The sequence below is a fragment of the Vigna angularis genome, chromosome 4 (genome assembly GCF_016808095.1).
Source record: "Vigna angularis cultivar LongXiaoDou No.4 chromosome 4, ASM1680809v1, whole genome shotgun sequence".
Classification (NCBI taxonomy): Eukaryota; Viridiplantae; Streptophyta; class Magnoliopsida; order Fabales; family Fabaceae; genus Vigna; species Vigna angularis.
The window spans coordinates 11,275,111-11,290,655 of record NC_068973.1 but is presented as its reverse complement, the minus strand read 5'-3'; the positions used below and the strand labels follow the sequence as shown (position 1 = coordinate 11,290,655).

The 15,545-nt window shown below is 33.9% G+C and overlaps 1 protein-coding gene and 1 long non-coding RNA gene across 2 annotated transcripts; one reads left to right on the top strand and one right to left on the bottom strand.

Annotated features, from left to right (window-relative positions):
- Positions 1–5,859: 5,859 nt before the first annotated feature.
- LOC128196362 (uncharacterized) lies at positions 5,860–10,109 on the bottom strand. Its single transcript, XR_008248585.1, has 2 exons — positions 9,972–10,109; positions 5,860–6,758 (listed from the first exon to the last, which is right to left on the bottom strand). It is a non-coding gene; the product is annotated as an uncharacterized LOC128196362 (long non-coding RNA).
- Positions 10,015–12,339, top strand: LOC108329890 (polygalacturonase 1 beta-like protein 2). Its single transcript, XM_017564264.2, has 2 exons — positions 10,015–10,191; positions 10,316–12,339. Exons 1-2 carry the CDS (start codon positions 10,141–10,143, stop codon positions 12,122–12,124), a joined length of 1,860 nt encoding a protein of 619 aa, XP_017419753.1. The 5' UTR covers positions 10,015–10,140; the 3' UTR covers positions 12,125–12,339.
- The last annotated feature ends 3,206 nt before the right edge of the window (positions 12,340–15,545 follow it).

Here is a 15,545-nt window from a genome sequence, read left to right as displayed (position 1 = left end):
ATTTATTATTATTAGAATGAATACTTAGAGATTATATATATTTTTTATGCTAGTTTTTATTAATTTAATTGTTCAACATATATATGTAGTTTATTAGTTTTTCATTTTTCTATTCTTGTAATTTTTTTAATATACATATATATTATAATTATTCTTTATGTTGATTGATTCACTTTCAAAATATATGTTTTACCATCATGCATAAAAAAATGTGAATAAAAAATAATATAAAATGTTATTTTCAAATCAAAATTTTAAAAATATAATTTTATTGACTTATTTTTATAATATGTTTTAACATGAAACTTCTATCTTTATGCTTAAATTTGTAACCAGGTTGATTTTCTTCTTTATAAAATTAAAAAATTATTAAATTATTATAAAAAATACATAATATATAAAAAATCAATTATTTATAATATAAAAAAAATTCACTTAATAAGAAATTCATTTATATCTTTTAAAATGTTTATTTGATTTTAAAGAAATTAAAAACTAATTAAGACAAAGAAAAATCATTTTATTTATTTAGTATGATTTTTTTTACAAAGACTACATTTTGTAAGATCTGAAAAAATAGGAGATATAATTTTGGTGGGTTTAAATATTTAAAAGAGATAATATTAGTATTAGATATTGTAGATATTTTAAATCATATATTATTACATATAATTATATATTATGGCTAGATAATAATAATATATATTATTGATAGACTGATTATAATAAATTAGAATAAAAAATATTATTATAAGTGAGAAAATATTAGAGATAGAGTTGGGTGGATTCATAAATATTAAGATATAGAGAAATTGGTGATTTTTTGTTTAGAAAATCTAAAACAAAGAGAAAACATAAGAAGAAAGGAGATTGGCGTTTTGGGAGAAGAAGAGAAAGAACAACGGGAAACTTTTAGTGTAAAGGAAGATTGATGGTGTTTTAGGGTTGTGGATAAATCCTTATGATTGACCAAAGTATGGAGAAACTTACCTTTGTTTGTTTGTTGTTGTATGCCATGAATTATTGATTATTTGGATTGGTTAATTCTAGTTTTGAGACATGTGTGCATAATTATGATTATGATTATGTGTGGTTATTGTTGGGTAAGAGTTTGTGTATGCATGTGCATAAGGTTTATATAATATTTGTGATGAGTTTTCCCTATGAATGTATTATGTATATTTTGTTCGGTTATCCCAACAGAGTTTGATGCTAAGAGAGAACAAAGTTATGATGCGTGGGGATTTCCATGCAAATATATGTTATAAGTGTTGGGTTATTGGGTTCCCTTTCTATGTGGAGAATAGGCAAAATAATGTGGACCATTAGATCTCATTTTGTTTTAGTGGAGATGGGTTAGACTAGTAGAGCACATTAGAGTCATTTGAAGAGAGGGAAAAGCCAAGTGAGAGAGAAAGGAAGAAAAGAAGTCATTCCCGCATAACATAAAACCTACACTGGTGTTTTCGTCGTTGTGAAGTCATTCACCGTTGGATCAGACTGATTTTTGGAAAATGTGTTCCAGACATATGGTTCTTAATTGTGGTCGTTCAGATCCTCAATCAGATGTCTAGTTTCGGAGAAAATAGCCTCGCATCAGAAGCTTTGTTTTGGAGCATTTCATAAAACCTGCACTAGTGTTTTCGTAAGTCGTTCACCATTGGATCGGGCTGAATTTTGGACAGTGGGTTTCATGCGTATGGTTCTTCATTCTGATCGTTCGAATCTTCAATCAGAGGTTTAGTTTGGGAGAAAACAGCCTCGCATCAACAGCTCTATATTGGAGAACTTTCATCTTCTTGGTTCTCATTTGTAAACATTATGCTTAGTTAGTTTGGCTGATTGAAAATCCTATCTGGTGTTTTTATCGTAGACTCTTTTGCACCCTATTATTGGGGGTATAACATGTCATTGATTGAATTTGGATTATTCAAGTGATGTAGTATATGTGTTTTGAGTATGTTTACATGGGTATGAGATGCTTGAATGCATGTATGATGTATTAGCTATGTTTCCACATGATATAGGATTGATGTATGTATGTTTGAATGCTTGAATCATGTTCAGGATGTGTTTCGATTCAAATATAATCGATCATCATTAGTTATAATCGATTATTTACGCGTTGGTTTTGAGTGTGGTTTCGGGAATAATCGATTATTTGAAATGATAATTGATTATCCCTTCCCGCATGATGTTTTTGGGTAAATTTCACTGAGATAATCGATTATCTTAAGTGATAATTGATTATCATAGTGCATTTTGGTGAAAAATGGCGAAGTTGATGAAGAATGGACGTGAACCAAGCCTAAGGAGCTATGAAACATGATGATAATCAAAGATTGAGGTTAGTGGTTATGTTTAGGATCGTTTGACTTGTGGTTGAGAGTAGAGCATGAGTGAGTTTTGGGATGTACTTGAGTATGTGATTGATGAGCATGAGAGTGGAGGATAAGTCTGCTTGTTGCACCTTGTAAATCCTGGTTCTATCTGCGGATAGGTGTTTCCTTTTGCCTTGTGTGCATTGAAAGGAGATGATTTGTAGGGAAGGATACAAATATCCTATAGGGAGGCTACAAGTGGGCTGTAGGAGTGACTATAGTCGGTGAGGTAGGGTACATGAGTGAGATGAACTCTTTCCACTATGGTATTGTGGTACGGTACGGTTATGCTCATAGTGTTGTTCATGAGTAGGATAATCATAATGGTGGTGTATCTATGATGATGATCATGGTACTTGATATGCTCTAAGTTATGTTATTTTGATAGTGGTGTTACTATAATGGTTATAGTAAGTAGTTAGCATGGGTGCTAATGAGTAAATAGACCAAGGGTCTATGTGTGAGATGTTAGTAATGACATCAAGGGTTAGAGATCAAGGATCGATAATCGAAGTTCAAGGATCAGGGATCGAGTAATTCAGTATGATTGAATTGTTTATGTTAGAGGTTTAAGAATCCTATTATTATTACTATTATGTATGTGGTGTTTGATTATGGTTGATATATACTGAAGATATGTATCTTGTTATGTGTTTGATTATGGTTGGTATAACCATAAGATATGTATCTTGTTGTGTGTTTGATTATGGTCGAAATAATCAGTATGTATGTATCTTCTGGTTATGATTGTTTTCTCGGTAGCTTACCCATACATGTTTGTGTTTCTGTGTTTGTGAATGAAACTATCAATGATGATTGTATAATGTGTTATACGTGAGCATATAATGTTACAGATGTTCCAGAGGCATGAGTGACTCGAGAGAGGATGAGGAATAACCTTTGGATTCATTTAAATCTATTTTGTTTTACAAGTTAAGACAAATAATTGGAGTATTTTATTCGTTATTTTATTACTCGAAATAATGTAATTGGATAAGGTTTCCTTTGAGTACGTTTCTGCGCTATGATAAATTTTTAATTTTACCGATTTTTAATAATTCGTGACATCTCAGAAATCAAAGTGTTGCACATTTGGTTAGAGAATATGTTAGAAGTAAAAACTCAAGATTTTTTTTTTTTTACAAAAGTTAGTGGTTAATAAAATCATTAAATATTTGACATGGTCGTATAATGATATATGAGAAATATATATGACGTGTTATTTCATACATGAAGATTGTTATATATGAGTATGATATAAAAATATAAAAATATATTTTTATTTAATATATGAAAACTCAAAAAGTATGAAATGTTATTATATATTTTATTTAATAACATAATAATAAGTATGATATAAAAATATTGATTTAAATATAATAAAATTACAACATATTAAATTATCTAATAAAATATATAATTTTATATGTGTATAGAAATAATATTTTTTTCTAAAAATTAATTAAAGTTTTGTAGTGAAGCTAAACCCACCTCAACTTCGACCCTAACCCACTTGAGAGGGGGTTGAGACTTTTTTTCGGCCCCCACTTGAGGGGTTTCCTAAAATGGAGTTTTTTCAAGAGTCGGTTAGGGTTGGCCCATGGGCTATGGTTCAAATTGACAACTCTACTTGTAACTTCAAATGCCCAATCAGGTACTTGAATAATTTCAATTAGAATATAACAATAAACAACAACAATTATTATCAATACCATGATCCAATAGTCTCAAGTTTAGAACAACAAATACAAATTGTTCATTTTCACATTGTTTATGTACGTTATGACCGTTTAGTGAGTTACATACCGAAAGGTCAACCGTAACTTAGATCACCAGCGAGTCATAAGTGAACTCGATTTGTCATCAAGCAAATCGGTTGGTCATGAGTTACTCCATTAATCTTAATATTGATCAGCTAAGGTAAAATATGATTATCCACAATTGGATTAGGCCAATGTTAATTAAAAGTTTATTTCGAAACTTATAAATAGAAATTTGAGGTAAGGAGGTGGATGATTTGTGTTTAGTGTGTCATTAATTCTTAACCATAAACATTGAACTTTAGCATTGAAGTATCTTCTGCACCTATTCTTTGAGAAGTTTTGAGGATTGATTAGACCTAATACTTGAATTTCATAACAACATTTAAACTTTGAAAAACTCACTACAACTTAGATTGTTGACCCATATCCAAAACAATTTCCTTTTTACATTTTCTTCACAAAATGCTAATAATAGAAAATAAAAGGAGGTCTATTACTAAATGGGTAACCTCTTGAAAGCATTCTTTCGAACGTCTAAAAAGAACATTGTAGCAACAACCATTTTTCTTCATAGTTTGAAGCAAATCTCAATTTTTATGACATTGTTACATTACAATATGATGTTGTGTCTATGTAGCATAAAGTATTACGATATAAAGATAGCTAGTGACACAACCCATCATAAACTTTGACAGAAAAAAATCATTTAACATACAAATTCTTCAATTGTAGATATAAAGATTTTACATAACAAATAAATCTAAAAATTTAGTGAGAAGTTTTCAAATGTGTGAATTGTGAGATTCACTATTTCAAGGATAATTAAGTTCACAAGAACAAAATTTCATCATGATTCTAATATAAAGAAAAGACTTAACGAGACTAATTCTTCACATCTCCACTAACATATTATATTCTAATTATTTTGAACATTAACCCAAATGCAAATTCAACAAAAACAAAAATAGTAGAATCCTTTATTATTCACTCCCTTTCATTGGGAGAAAATTTAATTTCATGTCATTCAATATGTCACTTAGGGGAAAATTCCGTCAAAAGATGGAGTTTTCATGTTCTATTAACTACACTCTAATATAAAAAAAATTAATAAAGATGAAAAAGCTTACCCCAAAGGCGGATGTATGCATACCCTCCGGAGACTTTAACACGTGCGATTGTCATCATTTCAACCACTACAAATAATTCCAAAAATAAAAAATGAAACATTTTTCTGCATACACACTTTATATTCATTATCATACGCTTTTAATTTCTCTCTTTTTTTACAATTTTTTTAAAGACCAAAACATCCCCAAAAATTGACTGTCTATTAGAGTGTGATAATTGGGAAACAGATTCAGTGACCTAACTTCTCTTAATTTTTATGTATTGAATGAACTTCAATTTTTAGTAAAAATAAAAAAAATAGTTAAATTTTTTTTTTTAAAAAGTAACAAAATAATGAATAGTCACAGAAGCGCTAATTTGACAACGTTTTCCTATCATTTAAGAAAGACTGGTCCTGTATTTAAGAAAATTGATTATTTGTGAAAGTTTTCTTTTGTCAGTTGGAGTTCCACTAACGGAAAGTTCCCATTAAAACTAACATTACTAAGAGTTTAGGAGTTATATAAATATAGAAATGATGGAGAACATTTCAATCAATTGCTAAGTATTTTAATTAATTACCACAATTATGTTTCAAAAACTTTAAATAGTTGAAAGCTCTATCTTTTTATATAAAACTCACAAGTTTTATACCGTTTGAAGAAAAATGTTTGAAGTTATGAAAACATTACTTTTTCACTAGTATTAGCCATAAGCACCACTGTTTCTGAATCAAAGGATGCATGATTCTTTGGCTTATTCTTGGCTCCTTCTCCATCCCATCAATCTCGAGCAAAATGAACATACTTCTGGCAGTTGTAGCATTTCACTTTCCTTTTATCAAATTTCCACTCCTCACCTTCATTGGAGTTGGTATTTTGTTTCTGATGACTCGACCTGCTATTGGAAGACTCACTTGCATCACTAGTTTTGTGCTCTCGAGATTATGCTTGCTTATAAATTTTCCTCCCTTCCATGATCCTTTTCCTTTTCCTTTTTGCTTGGAACGTGCTTCAAGTGTCTACTCTTGATTGTGTCTTCGTTCATTGATCCGAAACTCATGTGCTTCAATCGCAACTACTACATGATTGAATCTTGGAGGCAATGTTTCAATCGCAACTACTACATGATTGAATCTTGGAGGCAATGTCCTCAAGATTGGTCCACCACTTGTTCATTAGTAATGCTATATTTGCAGGCCCTCATAGCATTGACATGTCCTTGAATCTTGTCAAAATAATCTGCTATTGTCTCATTCTCCACCATGCTGAAGAATTCAAATTGCCTCCTCAAAGTTTGCAATTTAACCTTCTTGTTCTTATCACCTTCACTGTACGTTTGTTTTTCAAAATATCTCTGGCTTCCTTGGCAATGGAAGCCTTGGAGATTTTGTTAAAGATTTTAGAATTTACACATTGGTAGAGAAGAAACTTGGCCTTGCTATCAAGCTTCTACTGCATTTTGAAGTTTTTCTTGTCATCATCATCAGTGGTCTTTTGTCCAGGATCTACAAGCCCATTCATGACTATACATCAGTTAAATCTTGGAAACCAAAAATGGCAAGCATTTTGATTTTCCAATCATCAAATAGTTTTCCATCGAAAATTAGTAATGCTTCTTGTATAATGCTACTGTTTGTAGCCATTCTTTAGACCTTTGTACTTCTTTCTTGTTTTCGTGCTCACCCTAGGTCCCTTATTCTGTTCTTGATACACCTACACACGTTCTTGGTTTGTCAAGAAATTTACCCTTCAAAGAAGAACCACTCTCGCTTAGGCATGTTCCATATAGACAAGAAAGAAAAGTCTCTCTCACAGTCTTGGTGATTTCAATTTTGTCCGAGAAGGTGAAACTAAAACCTACTAATATACTCATTCAATTATTTTCTAAATACATTATTTTAAGATGATTTCAAAATGTATAAAAAGAATCTTTCAACTAAGTGTGACTTTTTTTACACATTTATGACTCCATGTAGTTATTCATGTGCATGCCTCCTTATATATATATATATATACCTAAATCAAGAAAGAGCATGTAGTTATCAAGGTACATGTCCATATATACGCAAGCTATACACAAAATAATAGAGAAATTGATCCCTCCGTCAACTATCATTATTTTTTTTTTGTCGTAGTAGCTTTCTTCTTTGCACCTGATTGCTTCTCTACATTTCATACCTATGAATTAAATTCCGAACAATGTCCCTACGATGATACTGAAAAAAAATTCTATTTTTTAGTTATTGCTGCTTAGAAAATAATATTGGATTTTTTTTAGGAAACATAAAGCAAAGCTTTCCTTCTTTGGACCTTAAGTGGATCCTAAATAAAATTTGAAATTCACATCGTAATGATTGCAAAGAGTATGCATTTTAATAAATAATTGTATACGTTTAAAAATTATATATAAAACAATTTACGGAAAAAAAAATTCAGATCGTGAAATATTGGCTAAAATGCTAAATCTTTTTAACAATTGAATCTAATCAATACATTTACCAGTTATTAACTTTTACAATAACTATATTAAAAACAACAAATATTAATGGTTTCTAATTGGTGGGTAATGAAATTTTTTTAAGCATTAATAATACATTAAACTAATAATTCAATATTTTCTTACAATATTCTTCTTTTAACACAGTAATATATTTTATTTACCGTTATGCTAAAGTTTGGGAAAATGTACTGAGAGTCAAATTCCTTACATTGACCAAAATATGTGTACTATGGACTGCATATCAGCATGTGCGATCCGATTTGTCAGGCACATAATACTATGACTATTTACATTTGATTTGGGGTAACTACGCTTTATTATTAATAATTTCACTTCATTTATTTATTCTTTAAAATAGTGCAAATTGCACGAAGTAATGTTGTTTTTCTAAAATTAAATAATAATATAATGATGTATTGAAAATGAGTAAATAACTTTATGAATAAAAATATCAAACTTAGTAAGATTTCTTATTTTTAATATATTTGTCTTTATTTATCAATAATTTTTGGTACAGTAGTTACAATACTTAAATATATGTTGGGTGAATGCTTATTTTTATTTTACTCTTTTAAATAAGTTATTTTTTTTGTTTTTTTATCACTAAAACTATTTAATATTGTATTTTATTACAAAACATATATCACTTATTTCAATTAAAAAAAGACATTTTTATTTTATTTTAACTCCTATACGTTTTACTTTGGGTTAAATATGTTTTTGGTCCCTTAACTTTTAGTGAAAATTGAAATTAGTCCATCTTCAAAACTTTGGCCTAATTTAGTTCCCAAACTTTAGAAATATGTGAATTTAGTCCTTTTAACTAAATTTTGTTAGGTTTCTTTGATGTTTCAAGTGCGTTTCATGATAGCATTTGAGTTATTTACACCGTTTGACACATTTTTGTTTCAATGTTAACTGAGAAATGTGTTTGAAACATCAAATAAAGTTAACAAATTTTGATTAAAAGGATTAAATTCACACATTTCTAAAGTTTAGGGACTAAATTAGTCCAAAGTTTTGAAGATGGACTAATTCCAATTTTCACCGAAAGTTAAGGGACCAAAAACATATTTAACCCTTCTACTTTTTAATTTAGTCTTGAAAACATAAAAGTCATGACATAGTTAAGATTAAGAAAGAAGGTTAATAAACAAAAGTTAAACAAAAAAATAGTGACTAAAACTAAAACACTTATATGCTAAGAGGTCAAAAGTTGATTAAACTTTATTACTGGCGAAGTATTGAGATACCAAAACTAATCCTAAATACCTGGTTAGTTACAACAATAGAAGAGTCCATAAAAGGAATCTCGTATTAATTTAGTTTATCTTATTATCTGCACTCACTTAAACATCACATTCCTTACATGTGATGTCCCTATACTTACTTGAATGTCATTCACCACAACCTGACAATCAGTCTATCAAACCAAGACCACCTTGATCTTTGCAAAAAGGCTTCAAGCTCATAACATAGCTTGAACCTGACGAAAACACAAACTAACTCAATTTTATTACGTAGAAGAAAATATTTATTGCTACTAATTTTCACAAGACTTTAAAAAAATAATCACTTTTTCAAAATTAATCCTAAACCTTTTAAAGATAAGTTTAACTCTAACTAAACATAGATGCCCTAACCAATTCTCTATAACCAGTACCATTTTAGAATAAATGGTACTTATGTAGATTCAGGGTATTTAATAAAATAATGAATCCATGGCATTAATAATGATGGTGTAGTTAGATGAATCGAGTAAATGAAGCCCCACTACTCGGTTAATGAACAGCTAAAGTCAAAAGGGAAGCATCTACAGAACCCGGGTTCAGAGTCCCACACTGGGACTAATTGTCTAATTTAATCTGTTAGTTTAACTTTACCTAATCCATTCAATAAAAATGTTCAAAATAAAATCTCAGTTCCTATTCTCATCATCCACTTGACCATTACTATACTATAAACTCATCGTGGTTCACTGTGCTAGAAGAAGCATATGTGGTCCACTAACTATCTAGTGCAACATAAAACCTTCACCTGCAACTCAAACGAGGCCACGCTATTTAACTATCTAAGGAGTAATAGCAGAAAAGACAAGCAAATAAAAAGACGTATTTGATATAAATATAATAAAGTGTAAACTTACCCATACTTATCTTCAGAGGCACTGCATAAGATAAAAGATAAAAAAAAAAAGGAAGAAGAAAAAGCATCGTACCTAGTCATTGATACCATGTTCGCGCAGAGAAAAGCAAACAATGTCTGGGGAGTCCACAAATTTATTGTCCCCCGGCTCCAAGCGATCAATGGCCCCTCTATTTTTCTTCTTCTATATCACTGTCTAGTTCCTCTCCACTGCCCACGCAACACGCTCTCACACCTTCAAAATGAACGCCCACTTCTTCTGCTGCTTCTTCTTGTCGCTCTCATCTTTCCATGTAAGAACAAACACACACAGTTTTACCTCTATAAATTGCATAACAACTATAATAAAACTACCACAATGCATTGCTCTGTTTTGTTTCATTTCCATGTTCTGTAACTTTTCTTCCACAAATGCAGGTTTCTCTAGCAACCCGCGAACGCATAAACCCATTCAGCCCCAAAGCCTCCCTCATTCGCTATTGGAACACTCGAGTCACCAATAGGCCTCCAATCCCTCACTTTCTTCTGGCTAAAGCTTCACCTCTTACCCCACAACACTATGCTATTCTCAACAAACTTTTAAACGAAAAACCCAAACTCTACATTCCCAAGCTTCACCAATCCCTCTGTTCCTCACCCAACTTATTCTGTTCCTTCGACGATGCATCAAACACGCACAGACTCCAGCGCAAAAACGACGACGCCAACTTCGCCGTTTACAACAACAAACACTTCGCTAACTACGGCTCCTCTAAAGTCGACGGAGTCGACTCCTTCAAAAACTACTCCAACGGCCTAAACGCGAACAACGACGCCTTTCGGAGATACAGCGACTCCTCGACGCGCCGCGCCGAACAGTTCAAGAACTACGCCGATAACGGTAACGTTGCGAATACGAACTTCACCAGCTACGGTTCCGCCGCTGCTCAATCCTCCAGCGACTTCAACAACTACGATAAAACGGTGAACGTTCCCAACCTCGGTTTCACCACCTACGACTCCGGCTCCTCCAACCACAAACTGTCGTTCGCCAGCTACGGCAACGAAACAAATTCCGGATCGCAATCCTTCTCGAGCTACGGAAAACGCGTCATTGGCGGAACCAGCGAGTTCACGAATTACGCTAGCGACGCGAACATTCTGCAATCGCATTTCAACAATTACGGCGACTTCAGCGCCGGTGCAGCCAACGACTCCTTCAAGTCCTACAGCTTCAACGGTAACAATCCGCGGAACGATTTTAAAACGTACGGAGCCGGATCGACAGGATCCGCCAACGAAAATTTCATCAGTTACCGGAACCGCGCCAATGTCGGCGACGACTCGTTCCAAAGCTACGCCGCGAGGTCGAAGTCCGGCACCGCCACATTCGCGAACTACGGCATGTCGTTCAACGTAGGAAACGACAGTTTCGCGGAGTACGGAAAGGGCGCGACGGGGAAGAGCTCGTTCGGGTTTAAATCTTACGGGTTGGGCCGCGGGTTTAAAGTGTACAACAAAGACGGCGCGTCATTTTCGGGGTATCGTAATTTCAGCGCAACAAGTGGCAGAGTTGTAAATAAGCGGGTGGAGCAGGGTAAGTTCTTTAGAGAATCGATGATGAAAGAAGGGAACGTGATTTTAATGCCTGACATTAGGGATAAAATGCCTGCAAGGTCGTTTTTGCCCCTAACGATTGCTTCGAAATTACCGTTCTCGTCGGCGAGGATCGACGAAATGAGGGTATTGTTCGACGTGCGGGAGGGGTCTTTTACAGAGCGCGTGATAGTTAACGCGTTGGGTGAGTGCGAGAGGGAGCCGAGCAGGGGTGAGACGAAACGGTGTATCGCGTCTGCAGAGGAAATGATAGAGTTTGCGGCATCGGTGGTGGGTCCCAGTGCTGTGGTGAGGACCACGGAGAATGTGAACGGTTCAGGATCGAGTGTGATGATTGGTAAGGTCTACCCAGTGGAGGGTGGAAAAGTAACGAAATCAGTTTCGTGTCATCAGAGTTTGTACCCTTACTTGCTGTATTATTGCCACAGTGTACCTCGAGTGAGAGTTTATGAAGCTGATATTCTTAACGTGGAGACCATGGAGAAGATGAATCACGGTGTTGCCATCTGTCACCTTGACACGTCAGCGTGGGGCCCAGAACACGGGGCATTCTTGGCACTGGGATCAGGCCCTGGGAAAATTGAGGTGTGCCACTGGATTTTCGAGAACGACATGACGTGGACCACTTGAACAGAAAGAATCTCTACTTTGGTTTTTCCGGTTGCCCTATATCAAAATTGAAACAGATGGATCTTTAATTAACATTGTGAAGCCACTCGCGTTTTCTTTTTTTTTTTGTCATTATCTTGGAGTTGTTTCTATTTACAATTCAGCTTGTCTCCTTTTGTAGAGTTTTGGATTATTCGGTGATGAGCAATCATTAGTAGTATTGACGCTTTCATTTCTATTTACTGTGCCTAATTTAAAATTTGAATGGTTAATGTTATGAGTGTTGTTACTATTGCTATGGGGATTTTTGAAGTTTTGATTTTTGAAATGTGAAAAGACGTGAAGCTGGTGCATTGAGGTGGCAGTGGAGGACAAGGGAAGGAATATGTATTACACGAATGTTAAGAAATGTTTGGTTTGGGCAATGAGCCAAAGCCATTTGAGAAGCATATTGTTGAGGGTTGCATTACTGAGTTGGTGTTGTGTCAGTGAAATGAGTTTAGGTGAAGGCGAATGAGATATGGTGAAGTGCGCATGTTGTGGGTGGAGTGATTGTGCGGTATAAAGTGAGAGCAAAAAATAGCATGCACATATCGCAGCTTTAAGTGCAACCAAAGAAACGGTGCATCAAAGCCTGAAAGGCACCATCCATAGCTTATGATAGGTGAGTGGCATGAGGTACGCAGGGGACAATATCAGACAATTAGGACCCACCACCACACCCTCACCTCTTCCATAGCCCTTTATCCCTTTTGGACTTCTGGAGTGCTCTATATCTATTTCTAACCATCCCACCTTCATTTCATCAAACGCTTTCATGTATGTTTTTGTTACTTTCATCATTCTTCCTATACGTTGCTTCACATATTATCTAACTTCATTTTAGATTATTCTTTATATATTTAATTTTATATTGTAAATTAATAATGACTTTTTTAACACCAATATTCTACTTTCATTTATTCAAATATTGTTTTCATAAAACTAGTGGATGCATAAGATTTTTAAAATAAAATACCATAACATCCTCAATTATCAAAATAGTCATGGCTACCACCAGTAAATATTAATGAAATTTATGAATAATCTATAAATATTAGAGTTATATTTTATAATAAAGTTAGTTATATTTTATAGTAAGTGTTGAAATTTATAAATAATTTAAACTTATGTTATATATAAATATTGTAGTTGTATTTTGTAATAAATATTAAAATTTGTAAATACTCAATATATATATTTATCTATCAGTTTTTCCTCCAAAAAACCATAAATGACAAAACATTTACCGTAAAGATGAAATGTGTAAGAACTTAGAAAATAGAGTAATAGAGTAGATAAGTCGATTAAAATAATGAGACGAGCGTCTTACTTTTAAAATAATCGTATAATATAGATATATCTTACTAAAGTTCGGTTCATTATCTAAATCACTTCATCTCTCTAAAACTTTCGTTCTCTACTCGTTCTCTGTCTTCTCTCTAGTTTTCCTTCTTACTGAGTTGTTGGATTGATGATCAGGAGGTGCCTAGACGTCCACAGCGTAGAGGGCTTCATAAATAACCGATCAATTTCTTGATTCTAGCGGGTAAGTTGTTCTCCCCTTTTTCTCCGCTATTTTTGAATCTAGACCATGCAATCTCTACTGGTTGCATGTGTCTTGTGTGTTTTCTCGTTCATTCCCTATCCAATTCTAGCTCTAAGAGTTGTTCTTGATCACCAATTGGTGATTTGTAGGATCCTGTTGAGTTTCCTTATGGTGCAAGGTACTGTAGAGGTGATCCGGTGAGCTGTGATGTGAATCTCTAAGGTAAGGTGAGCTGTGATGTGAATCTATAGATTTCTGTTTAAATTGGTAGTTTGATACGTGTGTGTACTGAATTCTGCATTTTGTTACTGTTTGAGCTGACATGTAGTTCTTGTGTAGGTTAAATCATATATTCTTTGAATGTTTATTGATGAAACTATGAAATGTTGTTTGTGAATTGATTAGATGTGATGTGCAATTGTAATTGAGTATGTTAGATGATTGTATTATGTTATAGTAGCTATTAGATAGAAAGTTAAGCGAATTGGTAGTGTTTTAGGTCTTTTTAGAGGAAGTGAGGTAATGAATTTGAGAATTAGAGGTCAGGGACTCATTTGGTCTGTTTAGGCAGTAGAGGTAAGTCATTTGTAACTTGTGTGAGTCTTTTAAATGGTCAAAAACCTGTGCAAAGTGGTAGAATTGAATTTGGGTCTTTAAGTTGAGGAATTGAATGTTTTAGAGTAAGAATTGGTTCATAATCATTTTAGATTGGTGATAGACATGTTTAGGATCACTTAGATAAGTCTAATTAGTTATATAATACAACCTAGGAGCGTTAGAAGTTGGGAAAGATAGTTAGAATAGGTATTTTGTGGTTGAGTTGCATAAATCTGCAGAATTTCGTTCTGCAAATTATGCAGACTCGTTGTGCGAATAATTTCTCATAGCGAGTCGTTATGGTGAGCTGCTCTCTGCCAAGGGCATTCGCACTGCGAGTTGGTGCGCTGTGCGAATGACTTGAGAGGTTGCTCTCTGTCTGAATATTCGTACAACAAGTTTGGGCGTTATGCGAATGGTTGGGGTGAGTTGCTCTCTGCCTAGTGATTCGCATGGCGAATCAGGGCGTTGTGCGCTTGGTTGGGGTCTGGAGTTATTCCTGATTTTTATTCGAAGAGCGATAAGGGTCGCATAGCGAGTGGGTTAGGAAGGTTGGTCTCTGTCTGGACTTTCACATAGTGACTTGGAGCCGTTATGCGAGAGGTTGAGGTCTAGTACCTCTACGAGTTAATTCGCATAGCGAGACAAGTCGCTATGCGAGGGACTCCTAGTTTCACCTTGCGAATTGGGTACGCAGAACGAAAGGTTTGAATCAGTTGCTCTTTAATTACTTTGTATTGAGTTTGATTAAACTAATTGTAGTATGTATTGTGAATTATGTTTAAAGGTGAATGTTTGTATATAATTGAGTATTATTATGAGTTCAATTCCAAATAAAAGTATGTGATTCAAAGAGGTGAATGTAATTTTCATTGTAGAATCTCTTGGTGAGATTTCAGGTTGTTTAGAATGAATGCAGGAGCTCAGTCTTGGGGGTTATCCTGAAACTCCAATGGTCTTTCATTCTCAAGTAGAGAGGATTGAACCATGTTGTGAGGAGTAGCAGGAGGTCTTAGTCTTGGAGGCTTCCAGTATGCCTCAAGACTCGGAACAGATTAACCTCGTGAGTGTGGTAGGGTGAAACTCATTGGCAAAGGTTTTGCATAGCAGTAGAGGCCACCACGAGTGCATAACCCGCCATAGCTCAACAATCATTCTAAGTCCGGACGAGTCAAGTCTAGAATATAACATGTTACGACGTGTGATATAGTATACTTTGTTTGAGTGAACTTTCTATGCTACATGCTATTATAATTG

What these genes read in the sequence shown, in the direction of transcription:
- LOC108329890 (XM_017564264.2), top strand. Translation starts at nt 10,141, where the DNA reads ATGAACGCCCACTTCTTCTGCTGCTTCTTCTTGTCGCTCTCATCTTTC. An exon ending in TGTCGCTCTCATCTTTCCAT is followed by an intron (nt 10,192 to 10,315) that starts GTAAGAACAAAC and finishes CCACAAATGCAG; the next exon opens with GTTTCTCTAGCAACCCGCGA.